This window comes from Micromys minutus (assembly GCF_963924665.1).
Source record: "Micromys minutus genome assembly, chromosome: 1".
NCBI lineage: Eukaryota > Metazoa > Chordata > Mammalia > Rodentia > Muridae > Micromys > Micromys minutus.
In genome coordinates, this window is record NC_137969.1 from 216,135,799 (window position 1) to 216,159,518 (window position 23,720).

General features: G+C 42.8%; 1 protein-coding gene across 2 annotated transcripts in view; it reads left to right on the top strand.

The window, feature by feature from the left end:
- Window positions 1-23,720, top strand: part of FRMD6 (FERM domain containing 6) — a 73,927-nt gene that overhangs the window by 33,160 nt on the left and 17,047 nt on the right. Inside the window, exons 2-7 of one of the 2 annotated variants that reach the window (XM_080942573.1) lie at window positions 4,512-4,777; window positions 14,005-14,095; window positions 17,323-17,402; window positions 18,435-18,511; window positions 20,551-20,737; window positions 22,581-22,736. In XM_080942573.1, coding sequence (XP_080798699.1) covers window positions 4,679-4,777; window positions 14,005-14,095; window positions 17,323-17,402; window positions 18,435-18,511; window positions 20,551-20,737; window positions 22,581-22,736 — 690 coding nt within the window. In that variant the 5' untranslated portion in view covers window positions 4,512-4,678. Of the gene's footprint in view, window positions 1-4,511; window positions 4,778-14,004; window positions 14,096-17,322; window positions 17,427-18,434; window positions 18,512-20,550; window positions 20,738-22,580; window positions 22,737-23,720 lie in introns of those variants that run through there. The other variant, XM_080942572.1, reaches the window with a different exon arrangement.

Consider the following 23,720-nt stretch of genomic DNA (forward strand, 5'->3'; position numbering starts at 1 on the left):
GACGGGTAGGTGGGGGGTAGAAGACATGACACCCTGCTCTTTTTTTTAAGATTTATTTGTTTATTATATATAAGTACACTGTCTTCAGACACCAGAAGAGGGCATCGGATCCCATTACAGATGGTTGTGAGCCACCATGTGGTTGCTGGGATTTGAACTCAGGACCTCTGGAAGAGCAGTCAGTGCTCTTAACCGCTGAGCCAGCTCTCCAGCCCCACACCCTGCTCTTTATGCAGGTGTCTGCTCACATATCAGCCCATCAGCAAGAGTCCCATCACCTGATACAGTCGCATGTCCACATGGCACAGCCTCAGCATCAGCACCCTCATTCTGGTCTGCTGTATGTGTTCACTTCTGGTATTTCAAGCACGTATTTTGTCTTAATAAAATAAATGAGCAAAACTGTGGAACTTGTTCTATGAGACATGTGGTAGCATTTTTAGGACAGTATAGTGGAGCTGTGGTTCTCAGCCTTCTTAATTCAGTCCTTTAATACAGCCCTTCATGTGGTCACCTCAACCATAGAATTAGTTTGTTGCTACTTCCTAACTGTAATTTTGCTACAGTTATGAATTATAATGTAAATGTCTAATATTTAACTCCCGAGAAAGGGTCATTCAACCCCCCCAAAGGAATCTCAACCCACAGTGAGAACCACTGCTCTAGACTCTTTTTTTTTTCTTTTTTAATTACATAGTCTAGCTTACCGTATAGGTTATATTTCTGTAGTTAAAGTTGTCATTCAGCTGTTTCGTCCCTTGAGGTGACATGTCATTGTCCATCATGTATGTGCTTTGGGAATCAGAGAGTATTCAAGCGTCTTTGGCAGTGACCCTGAGTGGAGAGTTGTTACCCACATTGGAGGAGAAGCCTGAAGCTTCCGTGTTGTTTTTCAACAAGTAATGAGCACATGGCTTTAAGTGCTCTGTGAGTGCCCTACACTTTGTAAATGGGAAACAGTTAAGTTAGAAGGCAGGTCCTCCTAGTCAACTTTTCAAAACAATTTCCTTTGTTTTCTTAGGTAATAGAGCTGCCATATTGGCTGCTGGTGGATTTTCTTAATCATGTCTACCTTTCCTGATCTCAACAAGGATCATTATCTTAGACTTTAGGAAGATCATCCCAGAAAGAAAATCCTTTTTTTTTTTTTTTTTTTTTTTTTTTTTGCTTCTATCCTAACTGAAACTGTATTATGTGACTATGTGGGCAAAAAATTCAAAATTGTATTTTGTGGGGGGTAAAGAAGAGGGGGAAACTGGGAAAGGGGATAACGTTTGAAATGTAAATACATAAACTATCCAATAGAAAGAAATTCAAGACTGAAGACTTTGTATGTATTTTTGTAAGTCTCTTTTGGGAAAGATTTGAGGGTCTGACCACTGCCATGGGTTGTTACTACCTGGTTTATCATGGGGTAGGAATGTGTCCTCCTGGGACTGAGTTGGAGCTCAGCATAGAACATAGAACAGGTATCCAGTGGCCCTCTACCCAGTTTTTGCAAATTGGTATAAATTCCCAGGACAGTCCAGTTTAAGACTAAACTTTCTACTGGTGCGAATTAGAGATAGGTTATGGTTTGATGTGTGTCTACCTTTTTAGTGGAACTTTAAACCAGCTTTAATATGTCTTGGCACAGCGAAGGCTCAATCCCATCCCTGTTGGGGGAGGGGGGTTGGAACATTGCTGTTGCTTCTGACCTGATCTCCTGTAAATCTGCTACAGTAGTCTTTATTCTGACTTTTGTACTGTGTCCAAACCATAAAATATAAAAGTTGTACCTAAGGGGCTGGAGAGATGGCTCAGCAGTTAAGAGCACTGACTGCTCTCCCAGAGGTCCTGAGTTCAATTCCCAACAACCCCATGTTGATTCACAACCACCTGTAATGGGATCCTATGCCCTCTTCTGGTATGTCTGAAGACAGCTACAGTGTACTCATATACAAAAATAAATAAATAAATCTTAAGAAAAAAAGTTGTACCCAAATTAAACTTTTTATGTATTTTAATGAGGCCCTGGAAACATCCTGAGCCTCAGAAGATTTCCCTCCTAGTTTAACTTTTAAATTCCAAAAAGTAGGTCAGTAGAAATATCCCACTTTAATTAGTTCAATTAAAAATGGAAAAGCATAGGACCATCTCAATATGAAATGCAGATTTAAATAGGAAGAATTATAATGGGATTAATGCCAATTAAGGGTATGATTTAAAATAAGATATTCAATCATAGCTTATAATTTATTTAGTAAAGACAGACTTAAATGTTGAAATATTCCAATAGATAGAGAAAACTTTCCATAAGTTTAGTAGTATGATAAAACAAAAATCACTCCAGAACTTTCTTCCCAAGTGATATACCTAAGAATATTGTTCACCTGGACCTTAATAGCAGGCTTTGGGGAGAAAGTGTTCTGTGCTCCGTGAGTGTGTGACTTAAGCAGTTTGCTTCACAACTCCTCGGAGCTTTTAATACTTTCTGAATTTTTGTTTGTTTGTAATTTTGTTTGTTTTCTCTATGTACCCCTGGCTGTGGACCAGGAAGGCCCCAATCTCAGAGATGGCCCTGCTTTTGCTTCCTGGGTCCTGGGATTAAAGTTGTGCACCATCACTGACCCACTTGCTTTCTTGGGTTTTTTTTTTTTTTTTTTTTTTTTTTTTTTTAAAGGTTATAAGTAGGGTGGGGGTTCTCAGTCTCCAGATTTAGCCCATTTTAGAAATTTTATTAGATTTAGGTGTTGAGACAGGGTCTCCCTCTGTAACCCTGACTGGGTTAGCCCTAACTGCAGCCATTGTCCTTTTGAGGACGTGTGTGAAGAGGTGTGCTGGGTCCCTGAGATAGGATCTTGATGTATCTAGAACTGGATTGGAATATACAGGAGCCCAGGATGGCCTTGAACTTGAAATTCTCCTGCTTCAGTGTACCAGCCTGGACCTGGCTTGCTTACCTTTGGAAATGCTGAGAACATTTTGAGCAGTAGCAATGAGGAGTCATTCTCTGGTATTGATCAGCTCTTAGGATGTTCTCCCAGCATTTGTCCCAAAGGTGTAGTGGAATTCGGTGCCATGTAGGTTCCTTCCCTAATTGAAGTGGAGGCCTCCACAAATGCCTGCAGTTGTCATGAGTAGACATGTCTCTGTGGCTTGAACTCTCCTTTATCTCTAACCCGATGTGTGACTCACATGTAGCCAATATCATCCTTCTAGCTAGTGCTTGAACACTGAGACTAAGACAAGTACACTTTCTAGATTAATGGCTGCATGTGGAGACCAGTTCCTGGAACTCGGGGTCTGAGCATCCACTCTAAAGGTGACAGCTCTGGCCTCCAAAGGTGTGCTGGAAACCAAGGGGGAGCATCACCCTTTCCTTCAAGGAAAACAGAATGTCCAAGTGATGGATGGTCCCCTTCCTAAGAAGGAACTACCACGTACAAGATTACTGCCTAATTTCAGTTTTGAGTAATTCTCTTCAAGACTGTATTTTATTTATGTTTTAAAAAAAAAAAATCACTAGGTCTTATTTATTCCCGGTACCATCTATGAATAGATTTTCTCTGGCTGAAAACGAATAAACTTTAAGGAACTGACAGGTCAAGCTTTTGCCTTGGAGATCAGTTTCATATTCCTGGACTCACTTTCCTGAATGCTGCAGAGGAATAATGTAGATGCCAGGGGCACGAGGGACAGCTCGTCTCCACTGCAGTTGTCGCGCCCTGCAGTGCACATGAAGCACTCCCCAGGAGAAGGAAAACTCACAGGGCTTCAGAACTACTCCACAGAGAATGCCCGGAGACAGAAAACAGAAATGAAGAACAGAATACCAAAGACCAGAGATAAAAGTTTGGTGACTTGCAAGCAAAGTTCCATACTTCAGAACTTTTCAAAAAGCAAAAGCAAAAACAAACAAAAAGCCTTCATGCTACTAAGCTGACAAAACTGGAGAGGTCTCTGAAACCCACAGCTCTTTTCCATATAGGCATGGTTTGATAATATAGCCCTAGTGTTGCTGCGCATCAATTGATTGGTGAACTAATGAATTAGATTTTTATCAGCCAGTTTGAGAGCCAGGAGAAAGCAGGACTTGAGAACTAAGGAGGATCTAATAACCATGGGGAATGTCGTGGAGAAGACAGTTACAGTGGCTGCTGCAGCTCCCATGGGTGGTCCAGCGGCCAGGATTCCTTTGTAGAGCCAGCTGGTAAAATGAAAGTCAAGCCAAAGACTAGTCCTGAAAGAGAGGCTTTGTTGATGCTGTTTTTGTAGTTCACTCCAGAACCCTATCACCTCCCTGGTGAGCCGGAAACTCCTCAGTCAGGATCCACCGCCTTGAGCTTAGGGTACTTGGTCCATCTGTGAATGTTTAGGCTCTCACATATTTATTCACTCATGTCTAAGAATGAGGTGTGAAGACAGTTAATAGAATGTGTCTCCGCTTGAAATGCTCTTTCCCGTGTTCCCCTGTGTGAACAGTTGTGTGCTGCTGGCCTCTTAACAGACTCTTTCCCCTTTATTCACAGGTCTCCCAGTGGACTTTCCACAGCTATGAAACCTATGTTGTGGGGCACCACGATGCTTCTGCTGGCCGTATGATGAGGAGGAGAAGTTGGCTTTGGAGTGCTGGGAGCCTGAGAAGTTGCTGAGCACCCAGCGCACCCAGCCCAACCACCGGCCAGCCCACAACACAATGAACAAACTGACCTTCCATAACAACAAAGTCATGCAGGACCGCCGCAGAGTGTGTATTTTCCTCCCCAATGACAAGTCTGTGAGCATCATCATAAATGTGAGTAGATCCATCTAGGAATATTTCAGCATGCTCTTCCCCTTCAAGACCACACCCAAGTTAGGTGGTTCAGGGTGAAATCATTGCAGAATGAGCCAGAGACTGGCAGGCTTGTACGTAGCATCCACACAGCTGTAAAATAGCATTATGGCTTCAGCAGCATCATGCTTGGGGCAAAATTAGGACTTTGGGTTTGTTGCAGTAAATATTAAAAATGGTTTAACCTTTTATCAGCCACCCTGAAGTCTCACTCCTCAGGTGCCACTCTAGTTTGGAGCCGTGCAAACGGACTCTGTCACTTCGTCCACGAGCTACACTCTCCATGGGATTCCCTTACCAAGCGGTTCACTCCGCCCACCCTGGAGCTTCTGCCCCGGAGTTTTCTTTCTTCCACCTCCTGTCACAAACATCACTCTATAGCCCAGTAACTTTTTATACAGGTTTATATATTCAATTCTCAATCCACAAACCCTCTACACAATAAGATTACATCCAATAGACAGACACAAACTGCCCTTCTATATGAGATAAAATGACCTACAAAAACCCTTAAAATATTTATATCTACCTGTGTCCGATTATAGCCCCCAGGATCTAAGTCTGCTTTCTCCAGCAACATCTTGCTCTCCCCCAATCTTTCTCCTCTTTCATTTTTCTACCTTTTCTCCGCCCACCTATTCACTGGCCAGTCATGTATCACCTTAACACAAATCTGATATCAACCCTTTTTGTTTACTTCAAAACAAAACAACAAAACTTTGCATTTAAATGTAAGCTGTGTACAATTATTACCACTTGAAAATCATCTAAAAAACTATTTTTTCTCAAAGTTAATTATCTTGGGTAGGCTATAAAACTAAATTAGTCTTCAACTTTGTCAGAAATCTGAGAATGGCCAAATATCTAAAAACATAGGAAGCCTAACATGGTTTCCAGAGCTTAAAGAGGTTGTGGAAACAAACCTCCACCAGCAGTCCCCTCTTAGCAACATTTAAGAGTAAGTCTTTGGCCTTCTGGCCCAGGATCACTGACAGACTTTGAAATGCAGAAATCTGAAGAGCTGACAATTTTGGCTCAATAAAGATTATCAGTCAACTATTCTGCACAAAGTGTCCCTTTCTGGACAGTATTAGTCTGTAGATGAAATCAGCAGTTTCTGCCCAGTGGCTGCCTAGCCACAAAGTATACCTCACCTCAAGGTAGAGATGCTCAATTTCTTCCTTAATTCCACCAAAGGGAAACTGTAAGGAGGAGATATGTCCCAACAAAAGATAAATAACATTAAATATCATAATTTATGGATTTTTGATGGTTTTGAAAAACATCTAACTACAAAAAAACATTTCTGAACTGTTAAGCCTTGAATAATCCTGGCCATTTTTAATTGAAATATCTCAAAAATACCCTTTTATTGACTCAGAACCATGAGTTTGTTATCCAGCCCTTAACTAGTATTGCTTAATAAACTAAAAACTGTATAAACTTTAAATCTGTATCAAATAAATTTTATAGCACTATAAAGATAATAACTTTAACTTTGTGTGAGTTAGAAAGATTCCTACCAGTGAAGATATGACTTTAGCTTAGTTACCAAAAGAAGATTATGGCTGTATAATTTAAGATGGCTAATCTCCCTGTAAGATTATGACCATTTCTAAATTTTTCATAAAAACAACCTTTCACCCCACAAAGTCCAGGGACTAGGGCAACAACTCTTCATAGCTTCTTCGAGCTGGATATATGGGCGTTGAGAATTTAGAAGGAGGGGGGAATGAGGAAGTCGAACAGGCCTTAAGAAGGAAAGCCACACTGACGATTGTTGCAGTCTCTGATGTCTGGAATCAGGCCAGTTCAGCATTCTGATGATAAGCTTTACCATAGCTGCACATTCTGTGATACATATAAAACAACAGAAAACATTGAGAAATAGTTTTGTTTGATCCTTTTGAATTTAGTTTTTTAGGTGGCCTACCTCTAGCAAATGCAATTCATATAACTCTGGAAGGCACATAGAGCCAAGTCACACTTTTTAAAAACACAAAGACAAAACCTTTCTCCCAAAATAGCATGTCCCTTAGTTGGCAACTAGAGTACCTTGTATCTTGTATTCTTTCCCAGAGAAATAATATAAACACAAAACTCAGCATCATTCTCATTTTGAAACAATATAAACAATTAAGATAATTATAAACCCTCATTAGCCGCATCTTACAAAATAAAACAAAAATCTGTTTTAAAACCTTATTGAAATGTTTTATGTTGAATTAATTTATTGGGCATCTCTGTTTCCTTTTCTTTCCCTGTGTTCAGCTTTGGTGTACATTTGGAATTATTTGGAGTATCTTCCACATTTCCATTCGGGCCTAGGAAATGCTTCTAATTCACGCTGTTCAGCCAAAGTTCCCCTCAGATCCTACCACCAAACTCAGTTTCTTAGAATTTCCTTCACTCTCGGATTCTATACTGAGAAAGAGTCATTTTATTATTTCTACTTTCTTAGCTAAAAAAGAATAATGTAACACAACAGAACAGGAGACTATAGATGGAGGAAGGAGAAATATCTGAAAATGGCCGTAAACGTTCTTTTGAGTGTTAGTTTTTGTCTCTCAAACTGCTTGGCTTCCTGAATAAAATTTCTGTTTGTGTGTCTGTGTTTTAAATGTGCAGCGTTGTCAATGCACTTGAAGTGGTAGCAGTTGCTAGGTTTCTCATTTTCATCTTGACTATGGTTCATCAGTAGCCAGTCTAAGCAATGTCCAGAATGAACTGCTGCTGTGGATGAGCTAAGGTGTTTCTCTGGCTCTTAAATCAGAATCAGATACTTGTTAACCTGGATATTGAGAACTAAGATACTGTTTTATTTTTCTCCTTTGTGATTTTAATAGTTATAATTTGCACATTGCAAAGCATAAAAATCCTTCAGTGTGCAGCCCAGTATATCTCTGCTTGCATATGCTCCTATGTAGCCATTGCCCGGTTTCATTTCCCATCTACTCAGAAAGACCCTTCGGGACTCTTCTCTTCTGCAACCCATTGTCCTCAGTGATAGCACGGTTTTGATCAGAAGGTAGTCTCGCTCAGTTATGACCTTCCTGCCACCAGAATGATGAAGTCATTATCATAAAGCCCTTTTCACTCAGCATCTGGCCCGTGAAATTGACACAATGGCAGCTGTTTTATGCAGTATGGCCGTGTCCCATTCTGTTACACATTTACTGCTGTTGATGGATATTGTGCCGTTTGAAATTCCTGACCAACATTAATAAGACTGCTATGATCCTTTTTAGAGCATAGTCCTGCAAACACAGACACATATAAATCACTACATTTTTATCAGAGTAGATATGTAATCATAGAACATCCCAGCGAGTACAGTTGCTAGAAACAGCCAGAAGGTTCATGTAATCAGTTTTGGGTGGCGGGGTAGGGGTTGGATTTTTGTTTTTGTTTTGTTTTGAGATAAGGCTTTACTATGTAGGCCAGGTTAGCCTGGAAATTGCTATGTAGACCAGGCTAGCCTCAAACTCATAGGCATATGACATCTGTCTACCTCGCAAGTGCTAGGACTAAAGGTGTGAACCACCATGCCCAGACCTGTCACCTGATGGACCTGAGGAAAGCCTGCCTGGAGTTAGTTCTCTACTTGTATGCTAGTATAGTTTTAATATGTTTTATATAATGGAATAGTTTGCAGAACATATATGACTTCTTATTAACTTCATTAAAGGCTTAGATTGCAGCAAGGTTCTGCTTGTAACCATAGGCATCTTGGTTTTATTCGAGAAGCCAACAGTTTCTTGATTTCCTCAGGTCACCTCGATTCTGCTCGTCTATTTTGGGAGCGTCATCCCTGCCTCATAGATGGATCTTACTGTCTTCTGGGCAGAGTTTCTAGTAATAAGCTAGATCCTGATTAGGAACTTGAAATTGGTTTTAGGTGTGTGGGGTGGTAGACGATTATCTTTGCAAGACTTAGTTTTTAAATATAATGAAAATTGGGAACATTTCAGTGTGGGCACCAGAAACATAAATTAAAAGGAAAGTAAAATTCTACTATTTTATGTGAAGTCATGTTCACGTGTATATATAACATGCTATCTAGGACATACAGTATAAGCATCGAGGAAAGGCCTTCCACCTTTGTAGTGTCTGTTACCCAGTGAGGGTAGCACGTCTATGAGTGTGCAGCGTGTGCAGGAGAGGGAGAAGCCCTAACAGATCTGTCTTCGTGAGGAATACCAAGAGGGCGCTACAGTTTCTAAAGTAGTTCTTTGGCACTGGACTCTCAGCCCAAGGAAGCTTTGGAGAACAAACCAAAGGCCTCCAGACAAGTTCACGGCATGCTTTGAGGGGTCATCCCTAGCATTTTTAAGTGCTCTTTCTACTGTCAACATTAATTTTTTTTCTTAACCTAATTTCACTCTGGTAAAATTAAGCAAAAATTGCCTTAAAGTGGTACTGTGGATTGGTTTTCCCACACATAGGCTGCTGTGTATGGATGGGTGGCTTGACCGTGCACTAGAATTATTGGGGGAGGGGCTCTTTGGGCTTCACCCATGGAGAGGCTGATGTAGGTCTAGGGCGGAACACAGGAATCTTCATTTAGCAAAATTCCTCAGTAGGGACTGGAGACTGATAAAATCCTGAGGCAGACAGGAAAGGCTGTGGCCTGGCCCCACACTCAAGAGCACCACTTCTTACTGTACCGGAGCCCAGATCAGTGACTGAGGCTGTCGTGGGGACCTGGACTGAACCGCCAGCTTCCTTTGCAGCTTTGGGCACACTTCTTGAATCTGTCGGACATTTTTTCGGTTTGGTTCCCTTATATATGAAGTGGGGCTGTTCTGTGCCTCATGTGGAAACATGTCAAGGATTTAAAGACACTCTGTAAACAACTTTGTATGGTGTCTGTCCATGGAGTGGCTTAGTACGTCAGTCTTTACGGAGCAGCGCCTCACATGTCTTGTTCCTGTGCACTGTTCGTTTTGTTAGGGTGTCTGTCACTGACATGCAGGCCCTGAGCTCCTACTCCAGGGCTCCCCTCTAGCAAACCTTGAGACCTCTGGAAGGGTAAGGTTAAGTAGCAAGGAGACTTGCCCACTGCTAGAAAAACAGTCCAAACCTTCCAAGACTCCCTCTCCCCACAGCAGAGTGGTGATTTTGCTGTTTGCAGTGTTGGACATAAGGAATTAATTGTAACAAAACTGTTTATCGGTGACCTTCCCAACCCCTCCCCCAGCAGTCAGGGTGTGCTCACACACTCTTAAAGTTGTCCCCTGGCAGGTATAGTTGACTTCATTTTGAATCTCCATGAATTATATACTAATAGGAGCTATTTTAAATTAATCTTAATCATCAAACAAATACAAAAAATGGACATTAAAAAATAAAATCCTGATAAATGTAAGAGGCAGAGAACTTTTAGAGTGGCAAAAATCACAGAGCCGAGAGCGTGCACCTCTAGTCCCTGCAGTTAGGGGAACAATCCCTCTTACCAGCGACTATTTCAGACATCCCTGCCCAGTAACAAACAATCGGCACAGCAAGGATCAAACCCCATTCCAATTCAAAGTTCCACAAGGAGGGTATTTTTAGATAAAGCCTATGCTGTTGGGTCCCACTGCCCCTGAAGATGAAAGGGATTAAGAAGTTTCACAATCAGCCATGTGGCTTTAAAGACTGCAAATACCCTAGGCTGGATCCTGTTTTCACAGCAGGTAACATTTTCCAGCCACATCCTTATTTAATTATAGTTTTTAAACAAGAACACTATACTTACTTGATGATTGTTAAAGAGCTTTAGCAGAAGGCTCCAGATACTTGATTTAAAGTAGCGGAACAGTAATAATTAGATGGGATGCCAGGAAGAAAGGCACAGCCTTGTTTAGTCAAGAGTCACCACATACTTTATTTTATAATCGTTCAGTTTGTAATTTGGAATTTAGCAGCTTGTTACATTTCATCTGGCTGCTCCATTTCCAACTAAAATTTAAAGGCAGCCAAGCTAAGGGTTAAAAGGGCCCTAGGAACAGGGCGACATTTTGAAGTCTCAAGTTTATGGAGCTGAGTTTAATGTAAGAGTTGTCTGTAAACGTGGTCCTTTCTCCTCTTCCCTCTAAGTCTGCTGTTTAAACTTATTTGAAACAGTATAGTTATGAGATGGAATACTAACTCAGTGTTTACAGTGGCTGTTGGAAATAAGGACTTCACTAGGACACAAAGGAAATATCCAGGCTGCTGGATCAAACTAGCCCAAGGGATGGGATAATGATTTCCCAGCAGCCAGTGGGTCTTCCAGTGGTGAGGTGCGCTTACATCAATATTGTTATTAAATTGTTGGATGACAGGGCTGGAGAGATGGCTCAGAAGCTAAATGCACTGGCTGTACTCTTCCAGAGGACCCACACCAGCTCACAGTCAGTTCCAGGGACCAGCTCTTTTCTGGCTTCTGAGGGTACTGCATGCTTGTGCTACACAGACATACTTTCAGACAAAACACCCATGCACATAAAATAAAGCTTCAGAATATTGCTGGATGCAGTATTTATAAGCTAGAGTGCCCATAGAGGTAACAGGGAGATGTATCTAGTAGCAGACAGTGGATGTCCTCGGGAGCTCACTGGGACGGGGTCCTGCTCACTCTTCCGTAACTGCTACATACCTGCTGCATGCAAGTCCCGGACTGACTGATCCTGCCTGAAACGGCCCATTGTTATTGTCACTGTGACAGGATCTAGAACCACTCATGTAACCACTCAACGTGTATGAGAGGGATCCTCTAGATTAGGTTCATTGACACGCACGGCACACTCTTGAGTGTGGGTGACCACCCTGTGGACTGGATCCCAAACTGAATAAAACCGAGGAAGTGAGCTGAGCAGACAGCATCGCATCTGCCTCTGCTGATGCCACTTGACCCTGCCTCAAGTCCCTCCTCCTTAGACTGCTTCCTGTCACAGTAACAAGAACCTGCACAGCCGCGGCAGCTGCTTCCTTCCAGGCTGGCCCTGAAGAGCTGAGCAGGTGCTCTGGCCCTCAGTGTCTTCTGCTCTTTCCTCTGGGGATTTGCAAGTTTTCATTTTCTTAGTTTTAGTTCTGTATGAAAATATGATAAAATTACTAACCCAGAGTTAAGTAATTTGGCTAAGCAAATCATCGCCACTAAAATTATAATTTATAAAATTATAATAATATATATAATAATTTTCAGTTATCATTGAAAAAATGACAAGAAAGCTGACCATGCCTCAAAGAGAAAGTGGACATGTAACATGTACAGACAAAAATCACAAAGGTTGTGTTGCCCCTGTTTTAACAGTATGTAGCTTTTAGTACATAGAATCACTCCTCACTTGCATGACTTGGAGCAGTTTTATTTTCTGCTTCTATGAAGTTAAGAAATCGAGCCGAGTGCTTTCTTAGGTGGTTTGGTTTCAGTGAGGCAGACTCGGGCGGCTCACTCAGCCCCCACCTGATACTTCATTCACAGTCAGAACTGTATCGGGACTGGAGATTTTCTGCTGTGCAAACTCAAGGACCCGAGTTCAAGTCCCCAGAACCCAGTTAAAAGCCTGGCACAGCAGCACAGGAATGTTACAGTGTTTGAAGTCAAAGGACCAAGAGCAAAAAGACTATCAAACAAGGTTGTCCTCTGACCCCCCACTGCTCACACACACATCACATGTACAAATACATGCATGTATATACACATAGAAATAAAAATATGTAATGCCTTCTCAATTCAGAATAGCTCATCTCCAGAATCTCATATTAGTAGATATTATATTAATGTTAGTATAATTGAGTTACACTGAGACTCTGAAGGGAAAATGAGTTAAGCAGTGACAGAGATTGATTAAAATAAATAAAATCTGGGCATTCTGTCACTGGGCAGTAGATGAATATTTTGCTTAGACCTTTAAGAAGAAAATTTTGCTTTAAAATAGATGCCCTAAGCAGACACTTCTCATGGGAAGGTGACTGATGGATGTCTAAAGAGTACTTAGCCTCAGTGGTACTGCCTTACAGGTGTTAAAATGGCTGTCACCAAATAGAAAGGTTGACAAGACTTGCTGATCATGGGGGGGGGGACACTTGTCTGCTGGTCAGAATGATAAGCATTGTGGCCCTGTGGCAAACAGCATGACATAGAGACTGAGCACGTGACCTCACAGTCCTCTCCTGGGTACCCAGAGGAAATGACATCTGTATGCCCAGAGTTTTTCAAAACCTACTTTATTTAGGGTTCTTAAACACTTCAACCCACCCACCAGAGAGAAAGTTAATAGGAAAACAGTTGTTGTGGACCTATTTAGAAGTAGTAGTTCCTTGGGGAGAGTCCACTCTTTCTTGTCAGGATACCCCAGTCCACTTCAATAGTAAACAGCAAACACAAATCAGTAGCAGCAGCACAATGCAGCAGAAACAGCAAGGCTCCACCTAGTCAGTATGAGTCAGCAGAAGCAGCTGGAAACAGCCGGAATACCACAAGAATTTCTTTGGTGCTGTGGTGAAGACCATAGAAGACCAGTGAAGTGTTGCCTGAAGTAGCAGTGCAAGAGCATCTTCATTGCTAGTGGGGTTCTATTTATATTCTTTCTAAACATCAGGCACCCTCTCAAGTGTCTGTTTTCATCAAAACATCACATGCCCTCTCACAAGACAGCGTCCAGAAAAACATCACGTGACACAACTGAGTTATTTAAAAAAAAAAAAATTCCATTTCAGTCATCACTGTGGTGGATATGCACCTGCACTTTCACAGTTCGTAGCAGTTGGTCGCACCCACTGATGACTGAAGAGACAGTGTAACACATCCACACGTGATAGAGTAATAAAACCACATCAGGAAAGAGACTTGTCATTTGCAACAATATGGGTAAATCTGCAGAGCATCATACTAAATGTCCTAAACTAGGCACAGACTGCCTGGTCTCATTTGTGGCCCATTTTTCATGCAGGATTTGAGGATCTAATCCATATGCCATGAGATTTATAAGTCTTGTGTAAGATTGCACTGGTACCCCATTAGCATGCTGTATAAGTTGATAGTCATTGAGACACAGCCACAGGTTGCTGTGATTCCCATAAAGCATGGGTGGGTTTGCCGATGCCAGCGTGTCCTGTGAAGGTGTATATTTACAAAGTTGAAATTGTGCCTCATTGTGGAAGTATGGCTGAATTTAATTAGCTCAAGTGTCTTTTTTTTTCCCCTCTCCTTCCCACAGGTTAAAATTCTGTGTCACCAGTTGCTGGTCCAGGTGTGTGACCTGCTCAGGTTAAAGGATAGTCACCTCTTTGGTCTCAGTGTTATACAGAGTAAGTCTCAGTCCAGTCTTTGGTGTCTTTAGCCAACTGTCTCCAAGGAAATGACATTTTAAAATCTAAAGCCATCATGATATGTGAACTAATTGTCAAAATACCCATCAACTGATCGTCATTCTTAGTGGAGTATTTATTTTCCAGTATCAACTGCTGTACTTCTTACCTGATTTAGAATTTTTATTATTATTACATTTTAGACTTAATATTGATGACTTTAATGAATGTAGATATTTATGTCTCTTCCTTTTATTTTGTTTCATTTTGTTTTAATGAACCAGGTTTGATTTTTATTGTTGCTGGTGTTTCTTTGTCCATGGAGGCCAGCCCTATCCCAGAGGAAAGTTGATGTTCTTTTGTCATTTTTTTTCTAGTCAGGACATATGACTTTGCAATGCAGTCATTTTCTTTCACCATTATATTAGGAATTTTCAGGGCAGGGTTTCATAGACATTCTACTGTCTCATGCCCCTTACTCAGCACTAGACCCTTGGGACTTACCTACAGCCATTTGTTAAAAGCTCTCTTATGGCAGTGTGTATCTGGAAATTTCTGTGCTTTACTTTTTAAATTGCAGAATCTTTTTCAAGGAGATTTACTTGTGTTTAATTATACTCTCTACATTTATGTGGATAGATTTTTTTTTCTCAGATTGTTTTAAATCTCAGGTATTGTGGTAGTTTGACAACCTGGTCAGTACTGTGAATGTTTATATCTGCCAAGTTAGAAAATATATTGTTAACAGATAAAGTGGGCTCCCTTTCCTCCAAAATGGGAATTGTGTTCAGATGCCTGCCTTGGAACATGGACTGAGGCCCTGCAAGCCAGCTGTTTGCTCTCAGCTACGTTCCTATAACATTCAGTGCAATGAAAACCGGAAGGCTAACCTCCATCATTGGGTCTAGAAGCAGGAAGCTGCCTTCCAAATTCCAAGTGACTCTTGCTGTGTCTTTCTTCTGCATCTGCAACCACACTGTTGATCTCTGTGGTTCAGCAAGTCAGTCCAAGAAACAGTTCATAGCTTCCTTCGGTTTCCAAACAAGAGCTTTAAGATGCTCTTCACAGGAGAGTGTTGGGACAGCAGTCAGGTGACCTGGTTCAGATTCTGGTTCTACTGCTGGCTAGCAGTCCCCACCAGACATGCCACCAGACTTCTCTCGCTGTCAGAAGCTGCTATCGAGCCAGTGTACTTGAGAATTTGCCTCACAGGTTTTGTTTTGTGAGTGTGGTTTTGGATTCCCAGGCAGGTGAGCAGGAAGTATAGAGTTTCAGAATGCCATGCACATGCAAGAATATCTTCTCCACTGTCAGCCCCAACCTGGCAGAGCCTACACTGACACTGTGTGGCCCAGAGTCCCCTCTTGGCTTCTCTGCTGGTGTTTGTCTTTGGACAGATGTACAGCATGTATCTACCATCAGGGCATGAAGGATGGCTTTACTGCCCGAAGCCACTCATACCATTTTAAATTGGTGACTGAAATTGTCACTGCCTATGTAATAGCTGGAAAGAATGTAACTCTTCAGTAACTTTGAACGTTGACATTTTAAGATTCAGCCAGTCTAACACTCTTTATACAATCCCTCTAAATACCAAGAATCACAATGCCTGCCCAATTCTTTCAGTCTTGTATTGAAATAATTTCAAAGTTCCAAGAAGACAATAAGATTCTCCTTAGGTTTTAACTCCAGCATTTCTCCCTCCATCTGTGACCCACCTGCCTGTTTCCCATCTCTCCACACTTGAGACCAGCAACACCTTCCACGTAACCATGGTGGCAGCATTACAATCAGGAAGCCCATGCACTAATGCTAAGTAGTCTTTAGGATTTTCCAAGGACCGTAGTCACAGATGGGCTATGTCCCTCAGCGTGTGCTCCTCTGATCAGTCTCCCTTCCGGTCATCATTCTGCTGCTTCCAACAAGGGTTCAAACCACACACCGTCATGTTCAGTCAGTGAAAGCGACCCGAGAGCTGGGCTGAGTGGATCATTCCTTCTCTCATCTTTGGGATGTCTTGTCCCTTCCTCTGTGTTAAGAGGCCAGAACAACCCACTTATAGACAGAACAGCATTACTTTACCCATGGCGTCTTCCGGGCAAAGCCAGTGTTCATCCAGGGTTTCACTGTGGAGTAACCTCACACCTTCCTGGAATGAGTGTGGTGTACATCCCTTCATTGTGAATTGTGGAACATCCAGAAGGTGTCACCTTCATGATGGAGGGAAAAAAATAACTGATGTATGTGTATTAATTAAAACCCTGTACAAGATCGGAATACCAAGGACTTCTCTTATGAAATAAGTCTTTGCCAAAAAAAAAAAAAAAAATCCCTCCAAGAAAAATGAAAAAAAAAAAAAAAAAGTGCTTGGACTGGCTCATTTTTTTATGCCCCACTCACTTTATGTGAGTTCCAGTGGACAGATTTTCTGTTCACTTTAAAAGCAGGTCACCACCCCAGCCCCACTTGAGGGATTGCTTGGTGTCAAATCTTTTTTTTCCACAAGACTTTTCTCTTTTGATAGGGTAGATCCCAAAGGCAGACCCAGGGACGGTTTGTCATCCTGGCAAGCTCGTGCCCTGGTGTAGGGAACACATAGCGAATGTTTTAAAAGCCGACTCTTCAGAAAGGGACACAGTGCTGCCGTGTCAGCATTTTGCACCCACGAGAAGAGTTTTTCTCTCCATGAAGCCGAAGTGTTTCTCAAAGCTGTGTGTCCACCGGAATGGATGCTCAGTGGTTTCTAAAGATCCTAAGAGATGGCTCAGCAGTTAAAAGCACTGACTGCTTGTCCAGAGGTCCTGAGTTCAAATCCCAGTAACCACATGGTGGCTCACAACCATCTGTAATATGATGCGCTCTTCTGGTCTGTCTGAAGACAGCTACAGTATATTGTACTTGTAAATAAATCTTTTTAAAAAAAGATCCTGGAAGCTAAGCACATATTTGTTAGAAACCACGTTTCTTCTAAGCATTGCATCCTCCAGAATCTTGAGTCTTTGTGGCAGAAGCAAAAGAAGCCATCAACTTGGTAAAGTCCAGCTTGTGTCCAGGTCTTTTTGTGCCCTTACGCCACATTCTTAGATCAGAGGCTGGGTTTTGGAATTGAAGCTTTGAATAGTTTTGGGGTTTTTTTTTTTTTTTTTTTTGTTTGTTTGTTTGTTTGTTTTTTTGAAACCAATCTTTTCTCTTTAGCATCTTATCTTTCTCTTTTTTTTAATGTGCAGATAATGAACATGTATATATGGAATTGTCACAAAAGCTTTATAAGTATTGTCCGAAAGAATGGAAAAAGGAGGCCAGCAAGGTACGGCAATACGAAGTCACTTGGGTGAGATTACATTTATACACAACATTCTTTTTATTCTTTAGAAATGTGTATTTTAGCTGTCAAATTAGAATACAGAATCACAGGCAATAATTCATCCAGTAGAGATTGAAAAGGGAAAATGAATGGTAGGTGCTGAAATGCCTTGTGGATCAGATGTGAATACCTGACAGCATAAACCCATAGGTAACTATTTCCATAATCATGGGGTAGCGCCTTAAAGTGAAAAGCAGGAGAGAGTATCTGCTTTTCTCCTGTGGCAGTGTTGTCAAAACTTGTAGGAGTTTTTAATAATTTTTAAATTTGATTTTTTATGGTTCTTGCATTGTAGCCATTTTAGTTTTACTCAGTGCCATGGAGTCTTTATATAGTTAACATTGGTTCTTGGGGGTGGGGAGAGCACAGGGTAGGCCCTGTAGTTTCCACCATCACCTAGTGAGTCAGGAATGAAACCTTGTCTAATCCCAGAACCCCCATAGCAGTGCAGGGGACCCCCATAGCAGTGCAGGGGACCCCCATAGCAGTGCAGGGGACCCCCATAGCAGTGCAGGATTCTTGGGCTAAGCAGAAGGTGACTTCAAAGCCAGCTGCAGAGGAAAGCCTCCAACATTTAAGTAAACAAGCAGTGTATTAGAATGTGCTGTGCAGAATGCTGAGGGAACAAGAGAGCATTTGTAATGGGGAGCAAATGGTCACCACAGGGGACAGAGCTGGGCCAGGAGCCGGCTCTCAGCTAGAAATTTCCATGACATTTATTTTTATCTTCCCTTATGTTGCCATTGGCAGCGCAGGAATGAGAATCCGGAGAGGGATGGTGCCCTGCTTTATGGTGTGACTTCTTGGTTGGGTGTGGACCTGTGTCTGTGTAGGACAACTACTACAGCCCCGTGTTACAAGCAGACGAGCCTGTCTGTATTTGGAAATGTGTCTTGCACGTGATGGTGGTGTGGTTGTCTTTGAAGCGTATGTTGGAGATAACTAAACACGGCTTGCTGCATGTCTCTGTCCTAGGGTATCGACCAGTTTGGGCCTCCCATGATCATCCATTTCCGGGTGCAGTACTATGTGGAGAATGGAAGGCTGATCAGGTATGAAGAACGCCACAAGCCTAGCTGCCCTCCAGAGCATGGACACAACACACCAAATGCTTCCTTCTGCCTGTTAGAACGTAAACTCTGCAACCGAAGTAGTTGGGGTTTTTGCTTGTTTTTTCACATTCTTGTATTCTTAGTGCCTGACACCCCAGAGGCACATTGGTTACTGAGTGTTGCTAAGTAAATGGTAGATTGAGGGTGAAAATGTTAATGCCACTGGCTCAGCTTCACTTTCAACCCAAAGGAACTGTCATTGTTTTCAAAAGAGATTTATTAAATATGACTATATTCTTTTCCAAGTGGGGCAGGGCCACAAACTCTCAAGCTCCTTAGTTTTCTATTAGCCTGGTTTCCCGCACTTGAGGTCTTGCTTACACTCTTAATCACTGGTTTAAAAATCAAGAATAAGCATGTATCTTTAATCCCAGCACTCAGGAGGCAGAGACAGGCAGATCTCTGAGGACAGCCTGTTCTACAGAGTGAGTTCCAGGACAGCCAGGGCTACACAGAGAAACCCTTTCTTGTAAAAACAGCAATAAAGAAACCTGAGAGTGAGCCTGGAGGGCCTTCCTGTGGAATCAAGGGTGCAAGCTGAGGGCGGGGACAGAGTTTTTCTTGGAAACAGATGATCAGTCATAGTGTAAATTAGAATTAGCTGGTTTTGAACCTTTCTGTGGTGTATGATTCGGTGCTAGGGGTCACATTTTCAGCTGACAGAAACTACGGGAAACATGAGCTTGTTTCTTTTTACTTTTAAACTTTGAGAAATCTTGATATGAAAGAAAAAATATACTGGGCTGATGTTCTGAAAAACTAGCATTTGATATTTTCTGTCATCAGCAAATACGGAGTAAGAGTAAGGACGATTAGTACATAGAGAAGATTTCTAAAGCCTAAAAAAATGTCATTAGTTGGCCTCAGCTTGTATATAGTGCACACCCACTCTACGTGGTAGGGATGGAATGCTCTGTGAAGAAGGAAAATATATGATTTGGCCACGAATGAACCCCAAAGGCTAAAGAATATTAACTCTTTATCTTTGCACCTCACACTCGCCCCGCCATGAACCATCCACAGCATGCAGTGAGCCTTAGAATAGTGCCCTATTCGTGGGAAAGGAATTACATAGATGCTTTATCTTTAAGCTCTTCCTTCTTAGCCCTGGTCTTGGTTAAAATAGGCCCATGTGCTTCCGTTATCATCTGCCAGTGAGCTGTGACCTCAGGTAAACAGCCTGAGAGCAATGAGGCCAGGGACCTCACTGAAAGCATTTTCCTTCATTATAGAACAGATCCTGTCTGCCTATGAACATTTCTTTCGACTTGACTAGATGTCCTGTGACCCACTCACCCCTGCCAGCACTGCCTCTTTACCTACTCAGTGGACTGGATTAGAGCCTGCACTATTAGTATTTCCTTATGTGGGGAGCATTGTGGTTGTCATGGCATGTGCCTGTGAAAACACTCCATAAAGCAGCATCCTTGGCCTGTAGAACAGGCATGTTTAAGGAAAGCGTTAGTTCTTCCATCCTCAGAACGGCAGGAAAATAACAAGCCACTGGTGCGCAGATGCTCTTCTACAAACATTTGAAGTGCTGTAGAGAATTTGTGATGTGCTAAGGAAGGGAACAATACAGGGCCATCAAACAGGAAGGCCAGGCTTGCCCCTCGGTTTGTTCCCACTGAGTGAGAGATAAACACAGCATCGATATGATATACAGACTGTGAGCGCCCAGCCTCCAGATGTGTCTGTGACATGTGTGCCTTATTGGAGAAGTACCCTTCCGAGCTGCCTTTTCTTTGGATGAGCCAAACATATTAGGATATGTTTCTGGCATCTGAGCCTTCTGCCCCTGGAGCCTCCTGAGGTGGTGATCTGGTTCCAGCTCTGGGCCTTTCCTCCTCAGTGTGATGGACACGGGGAGCAGAAGCCAGGGGCCTCTGCCTTTGGATGCAGATAGGATTTGAGTTCTGTTGACACGTGCGTGTACCATTGCACCAAAACATGACCGCTGTTTTCCGGTATTTTTTTAGTGACCGAATCGCAAGATACTATTATTACTGGCACCTAAGGAAACAGGTGCTGCACTCTCAGTGTGTGCTCAGAGAGGAGGCCTACTTCCTGCTGGCAGCCTTTGCACTGCAAGCTGACCTCGGGAACTTCAAAAGGAAAGTGCACCATAAAGACTACTTCGAGCCAGAGGCTTACTTCCCGGCGTGGGTAGGTACTGTCTGGATTCTCCTCCCTGCCCATTCAGATGCACAGGCCTCAAGAGAAGAGCCTGCATTTTCAAGAGATCAGGCTCTCTTCCTTCCAATCAGGAGGGAGGCAGGGAGTCTTCACTAGTGGCTGTCTTAAATGTGGAAGAACTTATGCTTTCCCCGCCCCGTGTTGGAATGTGCATAGCAGTGACATTCTTTGAGGTTTTTGAAACAGGTTTTCTCTGTGTCACCCTGGTTGTCCTGGAGCTCACTTTGTAGATCAGACTGACCTTGAACTCAGAGATCCACCGGCTTCCACCTCCCGGGTACAGGGACTGGGGTGTGCAGTGATCATCTCAACTCTCCTGGTGAAATGCATTTTCCCCCTTTGAGGAAAAATGATTACTTCTCAAGAGATGAGATCATTCACAGTTTTAATGGGCTGAGAAGACAATCTAAATCAACTTTTGGCTCTGACCTGTGTGTCCTTCCCTGCCAGGCGAGGAGCCATCCCCTTCTGTCGTGAGAAGATAGATGTAGGTCATTCTGGCAGGAATGGCCTCACACACGTGCTCCCTAACCTGTTGGGTTGCCAGTCTTCCTGCAGGCTGCCATGTCCCTCTTCTGTGTCCCGAGCTCTGGCTCAGGCTCCCCTTCCCACAGCTGATGTTCACAGAACAGCCTGCATCCACAGAGCAGAACTGCCTAGCTGTCTTCCCAAAAGATAAGCCAAATGTGTTTGACTTTCCAGCAGCTTCCTTCCCGTGTGTGTTCCTCAGTCCTCTTCCGCCCATCTGCTTCCCCTCAGCCTAGCACATGATATCTCTAAAGTCATTGGTGACCTCTATATTGCCTGACTTAGTAGATGCTTTTCTCTCCTTTTGTTGAATTTTTCGGCTGCACTTGGCACTTAGCCATTTAGTCCAGGGAGATTTCATCCCAATCGCAGTTTTCTGTGCCCACCTTCACAATATACAGGTAACTTGTAAATATGTCTACACTGTACAGTGAGGTGGCTACTCATTCCTTAGTTCCACAAACTTATAACACCCCCAAATCACACTCCTTTCCCCCACCTCCCCAGAAGTACCCTACCTCTGTATCCCTGGTATCAGAGAGCTGGAGGCTGCCATAGGCCCAGTTGCCCAGAACCTGGCATCACATGGACTGAGCTTGGCACTGTGCCTCCTCCACATCCTACTTACTCTGATGTGACCACTCCATTTCCTGTCACCCTGCTTAGTCCCCATTTTGTCACTGTTGGTTTTCTTCCAAGTGAGATCCTTCTGAAGTCAGCGTGAAGGTGTTGAGTGTGAAAGCTCTGTAGATACAACTTGAATCTAAGCCTTAGCAAATCTCAGGGCATGTTGAATTCTTCCTATGTTTTCAAGTAGAGTCCCTGGACTCGTGTGAGAACCAGTGTTCCAAAGAATCCTTCCTGCTCCTTTTATCCACCTTTTCCCAGATGAAAGCTTACAGTCTCATGTTCTGTGTGTGGGGTTGTGAGAGTTAATGGGACCCCAGTCTAGCACGTGTTCTCTTACACGTGAAAAACACGGTACCATTATTTAAGAGTATAATCCATGAAGTTGTGTGAAATTCCTCCAGTTTGCGTGGGACTTTTACCCACATTGTTGACTTTTTAAAACAATCTGTTTTTCCCAATTAGGGTTTTTTTTTTTTTCTTTTTTGCCTACCAAGCGGACATTGTATCTTGTAATATTAACTGTTCCCGCCCAGTAGCCTGAGAAGATAGTGGAGATAGGATAAAATTAGATTCCCGAATGAAAATTATCCAGTCTTATGCGGCCTATTTTAGCTTCTCATCTTCTTGTCATTTGGGGGGCACGGTGTTCCAACAGGTTGTTTCCAAGAGGGGAAAGGACTATATCCTGAAGCACATTCCAAACATGCACAAAGACCAGTTCGCACTGACAGCCTCTGAGGCACATCTGAAGTACATCAAGGAGGCCGTCCGACTGGATGATGTCGCCATTCATTACTACAGACTGTACAAGGTAAGAAAGTCCACGGCCCAGCCCTGGGGTGTACTCCTTCCTGAGCGGGGTATCAGCTCACCTGAGAGCTGTGCTTTCCTCGTATAACAAGTTGTGGAAAGTTCTTTTGGCCTGCCCTTGGTTTTACGTGTCAGGCCAGGATCTAGCCTGCAAGCAGCATGTAGGATTCTTAAATGTTTGTGGTGTGTGGAAATGAAAGGCTATGATCGTGAATCTGGCTTTTCGGGGATTATGCTGTAGTTCTTTTTCTGCCTGTAAGAGTACCCTTGCAGGCTGTTTGGTGAGTATTATTGTGGTATTCCTCCGTGGAAGCCCCGCCCTTATTGTATTCCTTTAATTATGGGAACACTCCCACAGCCCCCAGTGCAGACAGAGCACCACATACCTCCTTTTTTCTTCAAACTCCCACCACTGTGTAAGAAGTGTTTATAGGCCAGGAAACTTGAGGCTTAAAGTTAAATAATTCATTAAGGTTGCAAAACCAAGTGGCAGAAATGTAGATTCAGCCCAGGTTCCTGGGTGACAACGTTTGTGTGTATCAGTTAAGCGCTGCACAGACTCGGGAGCTCCATATTCTCTTTGCATCCTATGTATCCCAAGCCTCATTTTCCACAGAAGAACATTTCGGGGATGCTCAGCACACTCATGTGTGCTTCAGTGTGCTCTGACCCTTCCCTGCTCCTCTCCTATATCTTCCCTATCCTCACAAGGGTCATTCCTGACTAGAACTGGATTCTTCCAAACACTCAAGGTGTATTTGCAAACTCAGTGGGATGAAGTTCTTAAAACATGGTTAGTGGGTCTAACTGTGAGAGGAATCCCAGTTTGGCTCTTCACTGTGTGACCCTAGGAAAGCATTTAACATCTCTGTGCTTCCGATTTCTCATAGCGCACTGGGACCTACCTACTCCTTAGGAATGGATCAGTGAACCATACTTAAAAGGGTACCTGCCACATGTCAGACATGATGCTCAGCAAGGAATT